The sequence below is a fragment of the Stegodyphus dumicola genome, chromosome 8 (assembly GCF_044657685.1).
Source record: "Stegodyphus dumicola isolate Sdum_Otavi_A_Nest chromosome 8, ASM4465768v1".
Lineage (NCBI taxonomy): Eukaryota > Metazoa > Arthropoda > Arachnida > Araneae > Eresidae > Stegodyphus > Stegodyphus dumicola.
Genome location: NC_140775.1, coordinates 31152559 through 31172193, shown reverse-complemented (window position 1 = coordinate 31172193; position 19635 = coordinate 31152559). Strand labels below are relative to the sequence as shown.

The 19635-nt window shown below is 32.2% G+C and overlaps 1 protein-coding gene across 2 annotated transcripts in view; it reads left to right on the top strand.

Moving 5' to 3' along the window:
* Nucleotides 1–19635, top strand: part of LOC118200104 (acylamino-acid-releasing enzyme-like) — a 91791-nt gene that overhangs the window by 57551 nt on the left and 14605 nt on the right. For both annotated transcript variants that reach the window (XM_035372028.2, XM_035372027.2), the window contains 4 exons: nucleotides 1037–1114; nucleotides 4528–4608; nucleotides 7646–7734; nucleotides 8883–8993. In XM_035372028.2, the coding sequence (XP_035227919.2) occupies nucleotides 1037–1114; nucleotides 4528–4608; nucleotides 7646–7734; nucleotides 8883–8993 (359 nt within the window). The remainder of the gene's footprint in view (nucleotides 1–1036; nucleotides 1115–4527; nucleotides 4609–7645; nucleotides 7735–8882; nucleotides 8994–19635) is intronic.

Sequence of the window (19635 nt, the reverse complement as noted above, 5' to 3'; positions counted from 1 at the left end):
CAGAACCAGCATCATTTGCCGCCCTTCAGGAAAACTTTTACACCTTTTATTCACAGCCGTTCAACCTAAACAATGCTCGCTATAAATTGCCACCATTCACCAATATATTTCTGATTTATGCTCACCTTCCACAATCAGAAACCGTATTACCACTTGTTGTTCTGATCTGGATGCATCCATGTATAGCATGAATTTACTTTCAATCAATTTCATCTACTGCCAACATGTTTCACTTAAGAATTATCATGGTCAATGGATGAGAGTAAAACATTTGATCCAAATATGAAATTCTGCTGAGCATGAAAGCTGTCAGAGATGTCACCAATCATTCCGGCATAAGTTTAAATGAGCAGATTTTTCTTTATTTAGTTAGATAATAAAGCGATACAAATTACAGATAAAGTATTAAAAAATTTAAATATCCCATATAATTTTCCATGTTTCATTTCCATTGTTTATCCATTTTCAAAGTTGCATATTGTGGCTTTTGTTGATGCCCAGAGCTTATCAAGAATTTAAACTAAAGTGAACTGCTTATGATTGTGTTGTGCTGCCATGCTTATCCATTATTGTCACTAAATTACACTGTTTGCTGACAATGTATACTTTTTAATAGTATTATGAGCTCTGTAATTGCGTTATAAATCTCTCATTTACTGAATTTTTCCTGAGGAAAAAATTTCTAAAATTCTAAAATATTTTGATTACTTGAACTTTCCAGTTAGTTGAATGCTGAATAGTCGGGATTTTACTATAATAAATTAAGAAACACATCTTTCATGGAGGATTTTTTTAAATCTGGGTTTTTGGTTATTTAATTATTGCAAAGCATTTTAAGGGTTGTATTCTTAAGGAAAGAGATATTCATGCAGGACTTCATTAAGTTAACTGATTAATATTTATATTGCACATGACTTAGCTTGAAAATAATTGGCAGAATTATTAGCTTCAGATGCATTATTGTGCTTGTAAGCTTTGCTGTTAATGAACTTGCTGAATGTTTATTTCTTTTCATAATCTTTTTCTGTGATTGCAGCATTTTTAAAATATGAGGTCATATTGATTTCTCCAGAGGAGATAGATGATAAATCACCGTTAATTATATGGCCACATGGTAAGTATGTATAATTTTAATATTTCAGAAATTTTAATTAAGGTTAATAAATGCTAGGAATTGATTTGAATTCAGCATTTAAAAGTGAATACATAAACTGTGATGATTTAAAAAATGTCATTAAGTTTTTTCATTATTAAATTATTATTATTTCAAATTAATTCTCATTATGTCTGTTATTATTGCATGACAATTTCTTAAATATATTAGTAAAATAGGGAGATAATCTCTCAGACTTCGTGTTTTTTGGTCTGTATTATAAAAACAAGGTGATATAGCTTTTTTGTATCATATTCATTTTTGTGCACCTGAAGATTAGCAAGTTCAAATATCCTGATATTTTGAAAACGTTGTTTGCAAAATAATTTACCTAATGTGCTTCATTTATCATTAAAAATTTTCTTCTTCTTCAATGGCCAGACAACCCAGGATGGGCCCTTGCCTTCCTCAGAATCGAATTCCAATCTCTTCTATCCCTGACCATGAACATCCAATTGATTATTTTTAAAATTGATTATTTTAAGGTCTGTTTCCAAACAGTCGAGCCTCCTAAGTTTAGGTCTCCCTCTTTTTCGTGTGCCGAATGGTCTGGCCGAGAAGATCTTTTCAGTTACTCGATTTTCATCCATTCTGCACAGGTGTCCTACCCATTTAATTCTCTGAATCCTTACATATTTTACTATATCTATTTCTTTAAAGGATTTATAGAGTTCAGAGTTAATTCTTCTTCTCCAGATATTGTTACATTTTATGCCACCAAAAATACTCAAAATTTTTATTTTAAAGACAGAAATGATACTTTTAGTTAGAAATTGTACTATTTAATAATACGAAAGGAGTTTACATCTTCTGTATTTTCTAATATGTTCTGCATTTCTAATATGTTCTGTAATTTCTAATATCTGTATTTTCTAATGTGACTGATAATTACACTAGTCCGATATCATTATCAAACTAATGCTTAAGTTGAAACTAATATCACAAATCATACATATGTACATTTATTAAATTTGTGTTTTTATTGAGTTTACATTCAGATGAATGAAGATTCTGATGTTTGTGATACATAATACTTTTGCCAAGATTATATGAATTTCTTTAAATTTTCATAGACACTGAGATGTTGCAGCAAAACTCTGCTAATCTGACTTTTTTTTTTTTTTTTTACTTTAATGCTGAATTCTTAGATATGTTGAGCCATTGAAATAAAATTGCATATTAATGCTGATAACTTTGTCATGTTATTTGATGTAAAGGGAAATGAAAAAATTACTTAGCTTCATCATCATTGTGTGAAGTCTTTCAAATGTCTACCAGTTTCATAAATTTCTGCCTATTTTCTTTAAAAAAACATTTCATAGATTATGATTCATTTTCATAGATTATTCCAATCAATTATTTCATATTCATGTTTTCAATATTCTGTTTTTAATCTTTTTGAGCAAATTTCTCAAATGTATTTGACGAATCTAAGACTTCTGAAACATTTTAAAGAAATAAAGATTTAAAAATTATATCTATAAATGTGAAATTTTAAACAAAGGATTAACTGAAAATGGGAAAAAGATGTGATGTAAGTGAGTTATACTGATTACTACTGAATGCAACAATAGGAGCACACTTTATGGTAGGAACAGAGAGAGATATTTTACTTTGTGGCTAATTAAAATAAATGTATAGATAGTGAAAAAGAATACTTGATTTTGCTGCAGGTATTCTTTTTCACTATCTGAAGCTAATAATTGATGTTGATGCATATAGCAACATGTAGCACAACTATCTGCTCACTGTTGATGACCATTGTTGTGTAGGCTATTTAGACTAATGCAGACGTGTCATATACAGTGTCTTTTATAACATCCAACTTTAAAATTGGAATTTCAAGGAACATCAGTGAATATAGGAATCTAAGCTATAAAAGCCAATGTCCTACTTTAATATCACTGCTGATTATCAGAAGACTATACCTTTTCTGGTGCCAGGAACTTTGAGAAGGAACCTGCGTAGAGAGATGGCAAACATATGGTTGAATAAATCACATTTCTGGCTGCACTAACCTAATTGGAGGATATGAGTGTAATAAACATAAGCCCTTAGCCCACTTTTCTAAGTTTATGGTAGTTCTATGATGATGTGGCAGAGATATTATGTTCATTGATATGTTTAAAGAACTTTTTTAATGTTATTAGGTCAATAATTTTCTCCTTTAATATAATAATCATAATGTCTACTTGCTAACAGGCAAATTGAAGAAAGCAATGTATAAAATGTACATGAAACTCTAAATTATTTTTGATAAGTAATGTGTTGGCACATGCTTGAATTTAATATACCATCCATACATAGCCTGATCCTTAATCCTGCTCTGTGTGTTCTTGAAATATATACTGACTGATCACTATACCAGAATTGGTCCACATATTGATCACAAATTGTTGGTGCAGCATGCTTATGAGACAGTCATGAGCTATTTTTCTATTACATTATTAATTTTATCTTTTCCTGCACATTGTTAGAATATTACATTATACATAGGGAGAAATATTTCAAGGCAACTAGAAGCTTAGACAGCCCTAACCCATATTTGTCTTGAATTTTATATCTAAAAGAGGATAAAGAATAATAATTTAAAAGTTGCGAAGAAGTATTACATGCATGCATAGTATTATATACATATTTCATATTTTAAATTGGTATTTATCTAAAAAGTAAATAAAGAAACTTATTAATTGGCTTTTCTTATATCCCATTGAAAATTTCTTAGCAGTTGCTTTAAAAATAGATCTAAAACAATTGCTTTCTTTAGTAATTTTGTAGTAACCATAGACATGCAGAACTTTTCTGTAACTGCATTACTTCTACGGCAACCAAATCCCACAAATTCATATTTTAAAAGTGAATTTAAGAAAAAAATAATATTACAATTTGTCTATAAGAACTGTTGGAAATTTCAATGCAATAAACAGAATACATAGATAGAAAAATGGCTACTTTGCTTATTCAAAGTAAAAAAGCTGTTATGTATCATGGTTGCTAGAGTTCGGCACATTCTGAAAATTTTAGTGACTTTCACAAAGTGTTTCTGCTAATGTTTAAATACCAATTTTTCTTGAAGCTATGATTAAAGTATTAGATCTGTCACTGTAAGACTGTTGTACAAACTGTTGTTGTGGAGAGAGGAATAAGCATGGTTTGTGTGCTTTTAGCATCTAATGGAATTAATTCCTGCACATGTGAAATTGTGTTTTTACTAGAAAAATATTGACATAGTATTAAAGAGGTGTGGATGTTTTGTCATCTAACCTTAAATTTCCATCCATATTATCACACCAAATGTTATATTATTGCATAAATGAATTATTTTTATAATACTGTCTTCTCCTTTAAAATGTGATATTTATTCTTAATTTTAGGTGGACCACACTCAGTGTTTCTCTGTTCTTTCATGGTATTTGTAGCAGCCTTTGTGAAGTTAGGTTATGTAGTTGGTTTAGGTAAGTGGTAATGAAAATAAATTGCTCATTATTCATGTTTAGTTTTAAAAATTAAGCATTTTCTTATGTTGCTCAAAATCATGTTGCATACTTCTCATTGTCACATCTTTACATAGTTATATATATACAGTCAAAAGTCTTTAATCCGGAATGATCTATAATCCGAACATCAAAGCTACAAACTTTCTGTGCACGCGTAAACGCATAACGCGTTTACACATGCGCATATGCATTTATGCATGCACATAATATGTTTATGCATGTGCGTTTAATGTATAAAGGACGGTATAAGCTAAGCTAAAATTATCTATTTCAGTTAATGTTGCAGATTGCGTTGTTCCTTAATCTTCGAATTGGATCCGGCTTATTAATTTTTGCAGACTGTTAGAGCAATTTTATAAAAGTAAGCTTGAACTTTTGATTATGTCAAAAAGAATTTCCGGTTCTGAAGCTGCCAAAGGATCTACAAAGCGAAAGCATGTTTCGATGTGCATCAAACAAAAAGTGGAATTGCTCCAAAAATGGATAAAGGCATATCCTTTGTTTCTCTAATCATTCCAAAATCATTTTATCAATTTAACGCTGCTCTACGCGGGGGAGGGGGGACGTCGCGGCACGCAATGAACTGGAAGTTGATCTATCAGCACTATCCTTATCTTCAGGGCAGATGTTTTTATTTTATTCGGCTTATAATTCCTTACTAAATGTTGTATTTCATCTCGATATACTCCGTCTTTGATATGATTTAAATCAAATTTCTTGTCATTATAAATATCATGAATACACATCAAATAGTTTTCTGTTTGCAATTTTCTAATTTCGACTATGCGTAATGTATACTTTACGCATGAGTGCATTGAAAGAAATGTTTAATGAAGTAAACAAATAAATATTGAGCTTTTTTTTTTTTAAATTTTGATACCCTTTAGATCATAATTGCTCTTTATTTCATAAATTACGGTTTCATGTTTTAAATTTTATAATTCCTGCCTGCCATCTTACCAGATTTAAATTGATGATCTATAATCCAAAAAAACCAATAATCCCGAATCACCGAAGTCCCGACGAGTCCAGATTAAAGACTTTTGACTGTATTTGTATACAGTTTGAGAGGTAAATTGGGGAAATAAACTTGCAAAAGTACAATTGTTTGCCATATTCTGAGGGTTATATATTCCAAGACCTACATATACAGGAAATATGGATAATACAGTCAAAAGTCGTTAATTCGGACACCCATAATTCGGAATGATCTATAATCCGGACCTCAAAACTAAAAACTTTCTGCGCATGCGCCGCGTTGACACATGCACATAGGCGTTTACGCGTGCGCGTAAGACCTTTTACGACTGCGCATATGAGTGTGCGCAAGTGCAGAATACGTTTTCGCATACGCGTTTTATGTATAATGGACGTATAAGCTAAAATTATCTAATTATCTATTTCAGTTAATGTTGATGATTGCGTGGTTCCTTAATTTTCGAATTGGATCCGGCTTATTATTTTTTGCAGACTGTAAGAGCAATTTTATAAAAGTAAGCTTAAACTTTCGATTATATCAAATAGAATTTCCGATATATATTTGTTAATATGTAAAGGATCTAAAGCGAAAGTATGTTTTGAAATCCGAAATCTGTTTATCAATTTCACGCTGCGTGGTGGGGGGATCGCCGCGGCGGGCGCGTAATGAATTGGAAGTTGATCTGTCAACACTATCCTTATCTTCAGCGCAGATGTTTTTATTTTATTTGGCTTATAATTCCTTACCAAATGTAGTATTTCATCTCGATATGCTCCGTCTTTGATATGATTTAAAACAAGTTCCTCGTCATTAAAAGTCGCTTTCGATAGCGAAGAAAGTGACAGAGGTTATTGAAAACGAAAAAATTTCGATTGACAAATTAATCGGTGTTCTAGACACAGCAATTATAGGACTTGAACAGTGGAACTTTGTAACTGAACAAGAAATTATGTCTGTTTAATAGAATTAAAGAGAAAGTATTATCATATGAAACGAAGCAAAACTTAAACAACTTACATTGAAAGAAATGTTTAATAAAGTAAACAAATAAATATTAAGCTTTTTCTTTTTGTAAATTTTGATACCCTTTAGATCATAATTGTTCTTTATTTCATAAATTACGGTTTCATATTTTTAATTTTAGAATTTCTGCATGCCATCTTACGAGATTTAAACTGATGATCTATAATCCGGAAAAATCGATAATCCGGAATCGCCGAAGTCCCGACGAGTCCGAATTAACGACTTTTGACTGTAGTGAATGCTGCATAAAACACAATAGTTGCCTGATATATATATATATATATATTCAGTTTAAAGTATGCATAACAGATATTTCGAATATTGAATAAATAAGTAGTGAAATATACTGGGTGATCTTTATATTATATACTGTATCAGCAAAGAAAACAGTGCAAAGCATATCAAGCATTACAATATATTTTCTCACTTTTTTTTTTTTCATGTGAAAGGAAGAGATTCTGACATTTTAGCCTAATTATGAAAAAAATTATTCTTCAGTTAAAAAGTACATTATCTGTAACATAGTGAATTACAGTATTGCTATTTTAAGTGGTGATAGAAATAATGCCATTCTTTTTTTAACATGTGTTGGGGAAAAAAAAACCTTCTACATCATCATTTTAATACCGTTTGATTACATTGGTTAGCACTGTGCATGGAAACTCAGTTTAGTGATTAATGCAAGAGGATAATGGTGAGGGGATTTACATTATTGTATATTAATGTGATATGACCATTTTTACTTTTGACATATTTTGAAACTTTGCAGTATAATTATGTACATGCTAAACCTTTTAAGCTTGCAGTGGTATTAATTATGGATTTTGAAATGAATTCATTCAAATTAGAAGGATATATGCAATGCTTGTTTCAAAATTAACAGTAAAGTGAAATTGAACGCAGTTATGGTAGTATGTGGTTTTTTTAATTTTAGAGAATTCAGTTTAAATGAAAACTGATGTTAATACTCATATTTTTTTATTTTATATTTAGTGAATTATCGTGGGTCACTTGGATATGGAGATAGCAGTGTGAGGTCTCTTTTGGGCAATATTGGCACTCAGGATGTGCAAGATGTACAAGTATGATTTTTTTTTAAATTTTAGAAATAAATAGTTATTTTATTAAGTGTGTATATTTGTATCATCTTGATTTGATTGTCTTGCTTTGATTATTGAATACAGAATCTATTTTGTTTTTTATAACACTGTACCTAGTCGGACTTACGCAAAAGTCCAATTTGCTGAAGTTTAATTTTAGAAATCCCAGCTTGTTAGCTACAGCAATAGGTACCTCCTTACATGTTTCAACAAAATTAAATGGGTAAAATTAGAAATCATAAACTTGTATTGAAATTTTTAAGCAAAACTAAAAAAACTCTTGAATTTAGGAGGGAACAGTATAAAGGTTGTGATAGTTATGCAGTTAATAAGGAATTCTTTGCCTTGTCTCTCTTTGTAATTGTGCATGAATCATGATACTGAAAATTCATGTCATCATTATAATTAAATGTGTGTGAATTGTTGCAATAATTATTATATTTTTCAATTTTTTATGCTGATGAATGAAAATTGGTGCCATGACATATTATTTAGTAATGCGACACATTTCAAAAGTTATGATGCATAATCAAGATGAAATATCGTAACATTTTCATAGAAGTGTTGTTTTTCTGCATGAGAGTGTACTTTTCAAAGGGCTATTGTAAAAAATTATTTGTAGTAACTATTGTGTAACATGAAAGAAGAAAATTTAAGAATTAATAAATGAAATGAATTGAATTAAAGATGCTTTTATTTTGATACTGATTTACTTCAAGCTTATTTTATTTCTTAATGTAAATAAAATAAATGCAAAGAATTTATATAGTAAAATAATGATTTAAAGTACATGAATATTAAACTGTATTACAGTCAAATAACAGTTGTAATTGTTAATTACTTTCACAAAATTTGTGAAAAGTTTTGGAAATACATACCACTAGTGAATGTATTCAAATTGTTTCAACCATAGATGATATTTTTTATAATCAAATCATTTTTTATTTATAAGTAGACATTTGTATTGTATGTATAAGATAAAAATGTATAATAATGTCTAACGCTTTAAGAAGACTGTTAAGATTTGTGTATATTTGAGTGCATTTTACTTAATTTGTGAAATATATATTAATTCTGAAAATCATTCTTTTGCATGAAGATAATGCTGTTTTCCTCTTTTATATATTTAGCATGCTGCTGAATATCTAAAAAATAAATCTGAACTGAAAATTAGTGATGTTGTATTGTTTGGTGGATCTCATGGAGGTTTCCTAACTGCTCATTTATGTGGACAGTATCCTGTAAGTTTGTCAGCATTTATTTATATATGTTTGGTATTAAGTAATCAGCTTTTACAATGGAAGATGTATACTCTTATATATAGGATGACTTTATTTGCTGAAATATAAATATAAAAGTATAAATAAATAAAGGGTGATGTATTTGTTGTAAGCAGAATTTTGTAAATGTATGTGACAGTGAAGGTCAATACTTTTGTCAAATCCAAATTTTTCATATATATGATTTACTGAATTATTGGGCATGCTGTCAAAAGTAAAACTGGTTACAAATATATAAATTAAAATTCAAGATATTATCAAATCCAAATTTTGCATATTTACTGAATTATTACTCATGATACCAGAAATAAAGTTGTTTTCAAGTATATAAATTATGTTGGCTGTGTCAAGTCCCCCTTTTTATTATTATTATAAAATATTGACCTTAACACTAGAACCGTGGTACTTTCGATATACCTAGAACCGCGATGTGGGTCAATTTGTCCTTAGATGGAAAGCACCTAAAAATATGCACGAGTGATTAATTTAGTTAACTAAAACATTTTATTTTTATGTAACAATCAATATTTCTCAGAATTTACATTACATATTTTATACAAATCAACAGGAATTACCTAAATGTTCAGAAAATCATATTTAAAATTTTATTATGTACAATAACATGTCTTTTAAGCAAAATAAAATTAATTTTTCTAAATTTGATGGTAAAACAGAGTATATCATTTAAATAAGTTTAGACATAATTTTAGAGGAAAAAAATAAAAATTTTACTAGTTATTTATTAGTTTTACAGATTTTTAAAAATTCTATTTATTGTAAGCATCATGCACAAAATGTTGTAATATGTTTTGTACATTTATCATAAACTAGCAGCTGTGCGGCCAGCCTTCGTGTAGCTTTTAAATGTACTGGAAAAATTCCTGAAGGTAATACCAAACGTTAAATTTAAAAACTGCACAGAATTTTACTCTGTAGAACAATTTCATAAAAACCCCACAAATTTAAAAAAAAAAAAAAATAAAATAAATAATATTGCGTATAACAAAATTACAATGAAATAAGCAGTATCCCTTAATGCAAATATTAATTATCCTAATAAATAAATTAACCAACTTCCCGTTATCTTCTCTCAACAAGCGTCTACTATCCAAGAGAAACATTAAATTAAAAAACTGCACAGAATTATCGCCCTCATTTTTCCAAGTGGCAACAGTGCGGATTTCCAACAGTCAGCAGTCTAGTATACAATTGAATGAAAAACTTTTGCCAAAACCACATTTCTAAAAGAATGAAACTATTCAAAATGATGCAATCAAATCAAAAAGGTAAAATTAAAAAAATCTGATTCGAATTTTGAAAAAATCGCTTCAAGGTGCACTAGATCTTGTCTAGATGCACCTATATATCAAATTTCATAGCCCTGGGTCTATTAGCTTATGCGCAGCACGAATGAAAGACACACAAACTCCTTCTTTTATTATATGTAGAGATGGGTACTTTTCCTTTTGAACAAATATCTTGGGTTTTATTTTCACATTTTGAACTGTAGCATCGGACTGGTTTATGCCTAACTTGTGGTTTTCTATGCACTCATATGTCACCATTTTCTGTCGGGGGAGAAAAAACTTTTCTCTCAGTTCTTCAACTAAGTCTTGAATGAATTGCTGTCTACTAATAGATTTTCCAGATAGGGCTTTGTATGCAACCCAACCATTGATAGCAGCAAGGTCCAAAATATTACAAAAACCTGTACTGGCCACCTACACGAAGCAGACTTGACAATAAACTTCATTTCCATTTGGTTAACTGCGTCCACACCGAATTTAGTTGCATTGTAGTAAGCAATATATCAGGTAATTTTTTGGGACTATCTATAATTTCTACATTTGGATGAAGACTACTTAGCAACAAAATGTTTTTATCATTTTCCCCTTGATAAACAGTTAGACTGATGTCTTTATGTGTTAGCACTGTAGTCGCATGCAATGCGGATTTTGACATTTTTTATAGACAGGTATTTTTCTTCTTCAGCCTTTTACAGTTCCTACAAGGCTGGTGTTTTTGGATTTTAATGCCTCTGCAAGCTTCAGTGTTGTGAAAATGTATCTGCAGTGAAATTTCTACCTTTGGTTTCATATGGACTTAATAACTGAATTTAATAACTGAATAATTCTTTCTGAACAGTACTACATGTTCAGAAAGAATAACATTGGATGGACTTTGGTTATCTTTTCCAAGATGCGGGAATCCGTTTATTAGATATTTTGAGTCAACATTTTCAGCTAACCATAACTTGATTCCAAATTTATTCAAATTCCAATTCTCTTTTTTCACAATATATACCAAGTGCATATAAAATTGCTATAAAAGCATCCATTTCAGCTACTGTTATATTCCATTCATTTTCATGAATCTTTCGATGAGCTTTCTCTTCAGTGTATTTCTTTATATGCTTCAATATCCCTTCATCTTTGAAAAGTCTCCAGGCACTTGACAGACTCTTGTCTATAATATTGCATTTGCCATGTAGTGTTGGGCCCTGAACTTCCTTCAAAATATTTTACTTTTCTTCCTTTATTAATTTGTTCCTAACTGTATGACATTCCAAACTGTCCCATCTTTGCCAACTTCATTATTTCCAACTTTGAATGTTACTATTGATTTCTTTTTGGATTTCATTGAGTGTATGCGTCTTTTCTTAGAATTTTTTATTTTTCTTTTTTGATCTGATAAATTATCATCATTATTCCGATGAAAAGGTCCAGCAATTGTTAAGGCACTGCCAGAGTCATCGTCACTTTCAATTTTTTCATGTGAATTCAAATTTTCTTCATTAGCAGGCAGGTATTGATCCTCGCAACTCAAATAGAAACACTGTTATCATTATCATCATCTTCTGAATCATTTCAGATAATTGTTGTAAATATTCCAAAGCTTCCTGAAGAGTTTTGAACAATCCTCAACGACGTGACATCTTGTCTATCCTTGTACTAAATATAGAATAAAAGCAACTTCCAAAAAGTCTTTCGAAATATTCGTTGTGATTTCCCACTGCATTTGGATGTACTTCGCATTTTGAACCTTGACTGAAAACCACACTATTCCCTTTCCTAGTATAGTCCATTTTAGGAATTAGAAGCCCTTGTAAGACTGTATACTTCCCTTTGACAACCTCAATGAACAGATATACCTAATAGATATTAGAAGCAGATATACTTTACACTTCCAAGAAAATGTATCTGTTTTTCATCATTTAGGCATAAACATTTCTTACGGGTCAAATTGACCCGCTTCGCGGTTCTAGGTATAAGTGTTAGTAATCAGAAATTTATTTATGTTATGCAGTTTCAAATTCGGTAAGTTATTGTTTACCTTAAATTATTAAAAGTCATGAAAGGAATTTTTTTCAATCAATACTTTTCGTGTGGTGACAAATAAAACATTGGTTTGGGTCAAATTGACCTGCTCCACGGTTCTAGTGTTAAATTGAATAAAGTTTAGAACACATGCAGAGACATTAGGTTATTTCAAAGCAGAAAAGATAAAAAATGAGCAATGCCCTCGCTGGAACTCAAACCACAGACCTCTCGAATACGTGTCGAGCGTGCTGCCCACTACACCAGGAAGGCATGCTAAGAAGGCAGGAGAAATACCTTATATACATATGAAGGTTAAGGTAAATCATTTGTATTATGCAAAGCACATGGGAACTATTTAGATAAGGGAACACATGTGAAACTGATTATTAATTTCTGTTGTTTTATTATTTTACATAGTATAGCAGAACCTTGATAAGTTTTTTTAATCACATTGCTGTATTTATATACTTCTATAGTCCTGTAAATATTAATATGGAACACTGGGGAACAGCAGTTTAATTGTCTTTTATCTGCCACTTGTTTTTGACTAACTTTTAGCCTCTGAGTATATAAAAAAAAGTTGTCTTTGTCTATCTTTTTAAAGCTACAGGATACCCTTTCTTTGTCTCAAAAGTCATACAAGATGTGCATGTAAAAAAATAATAAAGGGAAAACTTACTAACTATTCCATTCACAAAAAATAGTTTTATTCATACAAAGGCTAAATATAGTTAATGCAAGTGAAATTTTGTTCATACAAATATAATTTTTTTTTTTTTTAACCAAGCATATATATTAAGGTAAAATTTTCCCTTGTGTCTTTTTCTGGAGTGTTTAATCTGTGGACATTCCCATTTGATGCTTCAACAATAGGCAGCTATCATATGTACATCCCATCTACCTTGGTACTGCAGCTCCATGACCTTCAGATCTTGGTGGAATCGCTCACCCTGCTCATCATTGACTATACCAAGATTTTTCAGGAAGTTATCTAGATGGCTATGTAAAAAATGCAATTTGATGCTTATATTGCAACCAAGCATTTGAAGATCTCCAAAAGTTGCTGGACATTTTCTCTGTTATTCTGTACACCTGTATTTCCAAGAAAGTATTTAACAATGTTTTTGAATGTTAACCAAGCATTCTTTTGAAGTTCTGTCATTTTCTTGATGAAATGTTCATCTTTAAGGAGCTGCCAAATCTGTGAACCTTCAAACACACTGGCCTTTTCAAATGACAATCTAGGAAATGCCAAAATGAAATACTTGAAACAGCCTCCTTCAGTTGGCCAAGCCTTAATAAATTGCTTCATGATACTCAGTTTTTATATGCAGAAGTGGAAATGAATGTTCTTTCTGTCGACAAGTGATGTAGAATGTTTGGATCACTAAGTTTCAGCTCAGATCTTGGCAGCCAATTCGATTGCATCCAGTAAAAAAAAACAGAGTTACTTCATATATCTGAGTTGCTGGCTATGGAGGAAGCAGACCATTTTAAGGGCCAGAAATCAACCATTGATGAATGTGATATTGCAACAAATCAATGATTCTCTTTATATCTTCACATTCTTCACACAAACAAACTAAATGGCCTATTGCGGCTGCACCACATAAATTTCTATTGTGAAGGAGGACACAATTCAAGCTCCGCTTTGAGCTATCAATGAACAGTCGCCACTGAGTTGCATTATAGGCTAAACTTTCCAACCATGTATGTTAAGGCAATCCATCATCATTTTGAAAGTATTAGAGAAATGCACTTTCTCTTGATCGAAAGTGGGATACCTTAGCTTTTTTTTCAAACAGGTTTTTCTTGTGCAATCTTGATGCTAACATTTCCAAAGCTTTTTTGGGTAGTCCCAAATCATTCAACTCATGCTGGTCCCTTACAAATGTATTCAAAATATTCATTATTGGGGTCAATTCATTATTCATCAGAATTGTATTCCTGTGTTTCCAAAGAGGACAATTCTTTGAAAACTGGCACTGGGAGTTTAGCTGAGTGATGTACTGGGCATATAGTTGATAGTAAATTAGGATACTGTATTTTACATTTGTTTTTCTTATTCTCACAATACAAAAGTAATAGTCACTGGGTGATTTTTGGATTCTCTCTAAATCATAGGTGTACCAAATGGAAATTTGGAATGTGTTCCCATCATGCACATCCGTAAACTCTCAATATTCTCTTTGCACACTTTGTGAAGGGCCCATCTTGATCACCAATTTTCACATTAACATAGGCAAAATAGGCTGGCCTGACTAATGTACTGATGTTTGTTCTTGAACTGGGAACGGTAAAATTGCTACATGTATAACAAAATGAATCTGGTCTATTTAAGCACTTATGACACAAACTAGCAAAGACAGACATAAGGAAAGGTTTCAGTTCATATATAAATAAAAAAAAAATAAGCACCTGTAACTTTGTATGCAAACAAGAATTCGGATTTTACGTCAGAATGTTCACTATATCAGAGCGACACACAACCTCTCGCTACAATATCTCAGATGTCTAGATAAGTATGCACTTATCGCTGGTGTCGTATAGCATAATGCTCTCGGTGCCAATGGGAGGGTTTGCGTCAGCCAATAAGAGAGCAGCAGAACTTCCTATGATCCACACTCGATGCTGCAAAAAGTGGTCACGTTCACATAAGGTGTGGAGGAAAAAATCTGATGTGGTGGAAGAAGACTAACTACAGTTTTAAAATCAGCATGCCTATTTACTTTAAAACAGCTCAAAAACAAAATCCAACAAAAAAAATTGTTCCACAATGTAATCTGTTACATTAAAATAATTTATTATATAAAATAAAGGGTTGCTTGTAGGCCTTATTTGATCTGAACACATTTGGATTAATAAATTCAAGAAGACATACAGTGGAACCACGCTTAATGAGCATAATTTGTTCCCGAATCTTACTTATAATGTGAAACACTCATTACGTAAACGGTTTTGTCCATAGGAATCATAGTAATTACATTGTTACATTCTGGAAAATAATATTCAAACAAATTTATAATAATGCAGTTTATTATTTAAAATACATCCTTTTTTATAAGTAAGTTATCTAAAGACATTTGCTTTTGCCTAGGCTTCAAAATTTGGTAAAAATGAGACACAGCATGATTGTTAAATAAATTTGTACCACACATAACTATTGTCTTATTAGGGTGATGCTTCTCAGTGTGCAATTCAGCAGTTTCCCCATCTTTCAGCATCTCCCTTATTTCATTGGAAGGTCATTGCTTAGCTGAGGGTGTTACCTGCTCCTTCCCTGACAAAATCTCCTACACAGGTTGTTGCTGTGACACAGAGAGCAGCTGCATAACATTTTCAGTGGTCAACTCTTGACTGTGCTCTTCTATTAGCTCATTGATATTGTTGCCATTTAACTCCAACCCCATAATCTTGGCCAAATCACAATCGAGGCACAATCTCGTTGATTTATAGGCTCCACAGGCACTTGCTCAGATCCCTTGGAGTTGTGTTCAATAATGCCAGCCAATGCTTTTTTTATGTAGAAATAACGGTTCTCTTGGGGACAACTTCCGTGCTTTGTTGATCATATTGAGTCAGGCAATGAAATGAAAAAGGTCTTTTCAGAACTTTCTGAAAGTGAGATTGGTTCTTTCAGCTGCCTGAAAACAGTGCTCAAAGAGTGCTTTAGTACTGGATCGTGATGAATTAAAATTTTTCAAAGAGGTCATCTTCTAGGCATGGAGGATGTAAAGGAGTCTTATCCATAACAAGCAAGGCCCGGAGTGGCAAACTCATCTTAAGCAGGTATTTTTTAATAGACTGACCAGACATTTCATGGATCCAAACTGTAAAAGGTCACATCACCTAAGTTTCATTGTTGAACCTGCTGTTCTAGATTTTATATTTTGAAAGTTTATGGATTGCCCAAATGATAAATGAGTAGTGGTTTAACCCGTAACTGGGGAGGTCAAATATTGGGACATAATTGGGGATGTGCAATCACAGAGACCGCGTCTCGTTATGATTTACCGTATTTGACGGCATATAAGACGCACCCTTATTTAGAAGGCCATACACAAGGAAAAAAAGTTTCAATAGTCCGTGCGAGTACCACAATAACGTAAAATGTGGTTTCTTTTAGTTCTCATGTTTCATAAAATCCAAATAAACAATCATTGAATGCAATTACTAAACATATTTTTATTAAGGAAAATTAACAAACGGCAAGCTATTTTGAACATGATATGTAAATTTCAATAATGAATAAATGAATGAACGACAAGCAATCAAACATAATACAAAATAAAGCAGAAACAACGAAAAACACAGATTGAAGGAAAACGTTGCCTATCATGAAATTAGACTTTAATCACTTTCAAAACCATAAAAATCCTTTTCACTATCATCATCATCAAAAATGAGAATATTATCGTCACTACTGTTTCCGTCATCGCTAGTATCACCTTCTTCGAATAATGCGTCGTCTTCTGTTCCGTCAAGAGCATAACTGATTTCGCACTTCTTAAAGGACTTAACAATTACTTCAGCCTTTGCGTCCTCCCAAGATCTTTTTACCCACTCACACACTTGTGAAATAGAGGGCCACTTCATTCTACCTGAGGCTGTGAGGGCATGATGTGGCTCTCTTATCCACTTGTTCCACTGTTCTCGCACTTTTTCCTTAAATGGCTTATTCACCGATATATTTAAAGGCTGCAATTGGCTAGTCAGTCGACCAGGAATGACAGCTATCTGGGTTTTTAATTCTCTCACTTTATTCTTTATGGTTTCAGTTCTATGGTCACTAAACTGATCCAAAACCAAAAGAGAGGGTTTTCTTAAGAGTCCACCAGGTCGCCTTGCCCATACGTTCTGTAACAACAGTTTCATTCCAGCTTTGTCCGTCCAGCCTTTTGGATGAACATGAACAATTACACCCCTTGGAAGTTTTTCTTTTGAATATGAAAAACGGGGGTAGTTTTGTGCCATCAGCACAACATGTTAGAACTACCATATATCGGGTTTTTTCATGACCTGTGGTTTTTATGGTTATTGATTTAGACCCTTTAATACTCACAGTCATGTTAGATGGTACATCAAATGTGAGTGGAATTTCATCCATATTTCCTATTTGACCGAGCTCGAAAGAAGTTTTCTTGCGTACATTTATAACAAACCTATGAAATGCTAGTATTTTTTATTCATAATCTGCTGGCATTTTCTGTGCACTAGTTGTTTTTGTGCACATTGATAAGCCTTGCCTTTTCATGAACCTGTAGAACCAACCCTCAGACCCTGAAAAGTTCTGATTCCCATGTTTTTCTGCAAATCCTTTGACCTCATTGATTATCATTTTGGTTGAAACACTTATCCCAGATTTCCTCTTATGTATCACCCACATTTTTACGGCATTTTCAAGTTCAGGCCAAGATGGAGCTGGGCATTGAAGGTTATGTTTTTGTTTTTAGCAGTCTTCAGTTGATCTTCCTGCAGTCGCCAAGTACGTATCATTTTTTCGGTAGGTGGTGGACCAAAATGCCTTGCTGCTGCTCTGTTTCCACGCACTTTGGCGTAGTTTAACACTCCTAGTTTATACTGAATTGTATAGCTTAATCTCTTGTTTCCTGTAGTCATATTTTCCAGGGTATTTTTTTTAAACAAATAGTTTTAAGCACCGATACCGACACGTTTATACAGAGTAGCACCAATACCGACATGTTTACACAGAGTAGCACCGATACCGAGACATGTGTCGGCTGAGTTAAAGAAAGTCTATGTAAAGAAGGAAAGGTTCCATGGACGTAATGTGACCGTCGAACCTGTTCGAACTTCGACATCAGCTTCGAGCTTTGCCGCTTTTTGGCGACATATATTTCACGCATGCGCAAAATAATTATGGCAGATGTAGAAAAAGTTATGTGTGTCTAGACCTTTATCCGGGCTAAAAATAGCATTCAGTATTGAAAGTTAACCTGTGTCCTTCACGTATAAGATGCAGGTAACTTTTTTGAGAACAAATTTAGGAAAAAAAGTGCGTCTTATATGCCGTCAAATATGGTAAATAAAAAGTTTTAATCAAAACATTAAAATTATATTTTACCCATACATTCTATAAACACTTATCTTCAAACAGGAAAAAAATATTTTACAAAGAAATCAATCAACACAAAGAACGTCTTTTCTGCAACATGAGCTTTTATTATGAAAAAGCACTTGCAAATGTAAATTATGCAAAAAAACCAGAATAAGTATTATTTTTATGAATAATAATTATTTTCCATTAATTTGCCATATGATAGATACATTCAGATGAAAAATATAAATATTGTATGGAACATAAAAAAAAATGACAGTACCTTAACTATCAGTAATATCATTGTGTTCTTGGATCAATATCAATTTACTCAGCATATTCTTGTGCACATTCGTGACATAATTTTTGTGTACCTACCAAACAAACTGGCATTTTACAACTTGCACATAAATACGAAGGTTTCAGTTCTTTCTCTAATATTTCATTTGTGAAAAGGAGTTCCCAAACGCTTTTAGGATCCATATTTTCACCCAATTTTCCATATGCTCTTAATCCTGGAAGATGAACTATATTATATTATGCACGGGAGTTCTCACATTTTGTTGAGGTTCAATAGATGACCACTTGAAGCAGTTTCTCCCACAATAATATTTTGTAAATGGAATGGCTTCAGTCTCTGGTTCAGTGATTCATTGTTAGATTCAGAAAGTTCTGATATCGTGGAATGCGAACTTTCATTTGCAAAATCTTCTTGGCATTCATCTTTGTCGCTAAATTCACCTCCTACTTCATCAAGAATTCTTTGCAGCTTTTCTGCGTAACGTGAATCAGAAGGATATCTCGCGTTTTGCAGAAGACCGAGTCTCAAAGCCATGTTTCCACCTGAGACAGAAATTGTAACACTGAGAAAGAGGTGCGGTCTGACATACCGCTCTCAGACAAAGGACTAGAATTTCACGATGAAACAGGTGCAAAAAATGTTAGCTAATAGGTGAGAATTATCAAGGTCATGAAAGAAGAAGCTAGCAGGAGAATCCACTCAATCAGACTAAATATAGAATATTGGTGATAGGAACAACACCTGTATCGGTATCTGAGACCGCACCTCTCCAGTTATCGGTTAATTTTCCAATAGCTTCTTGCATTTGGACAAAATAACAGTGTGAAACCATTTTCATTATCTTGTGACCCAGCTGTGCCTACTCCTCTGCTGTAATAAGTTTGCTTTGGCAACTTTTACCAGAAGAGACCTGCCTCATCACGA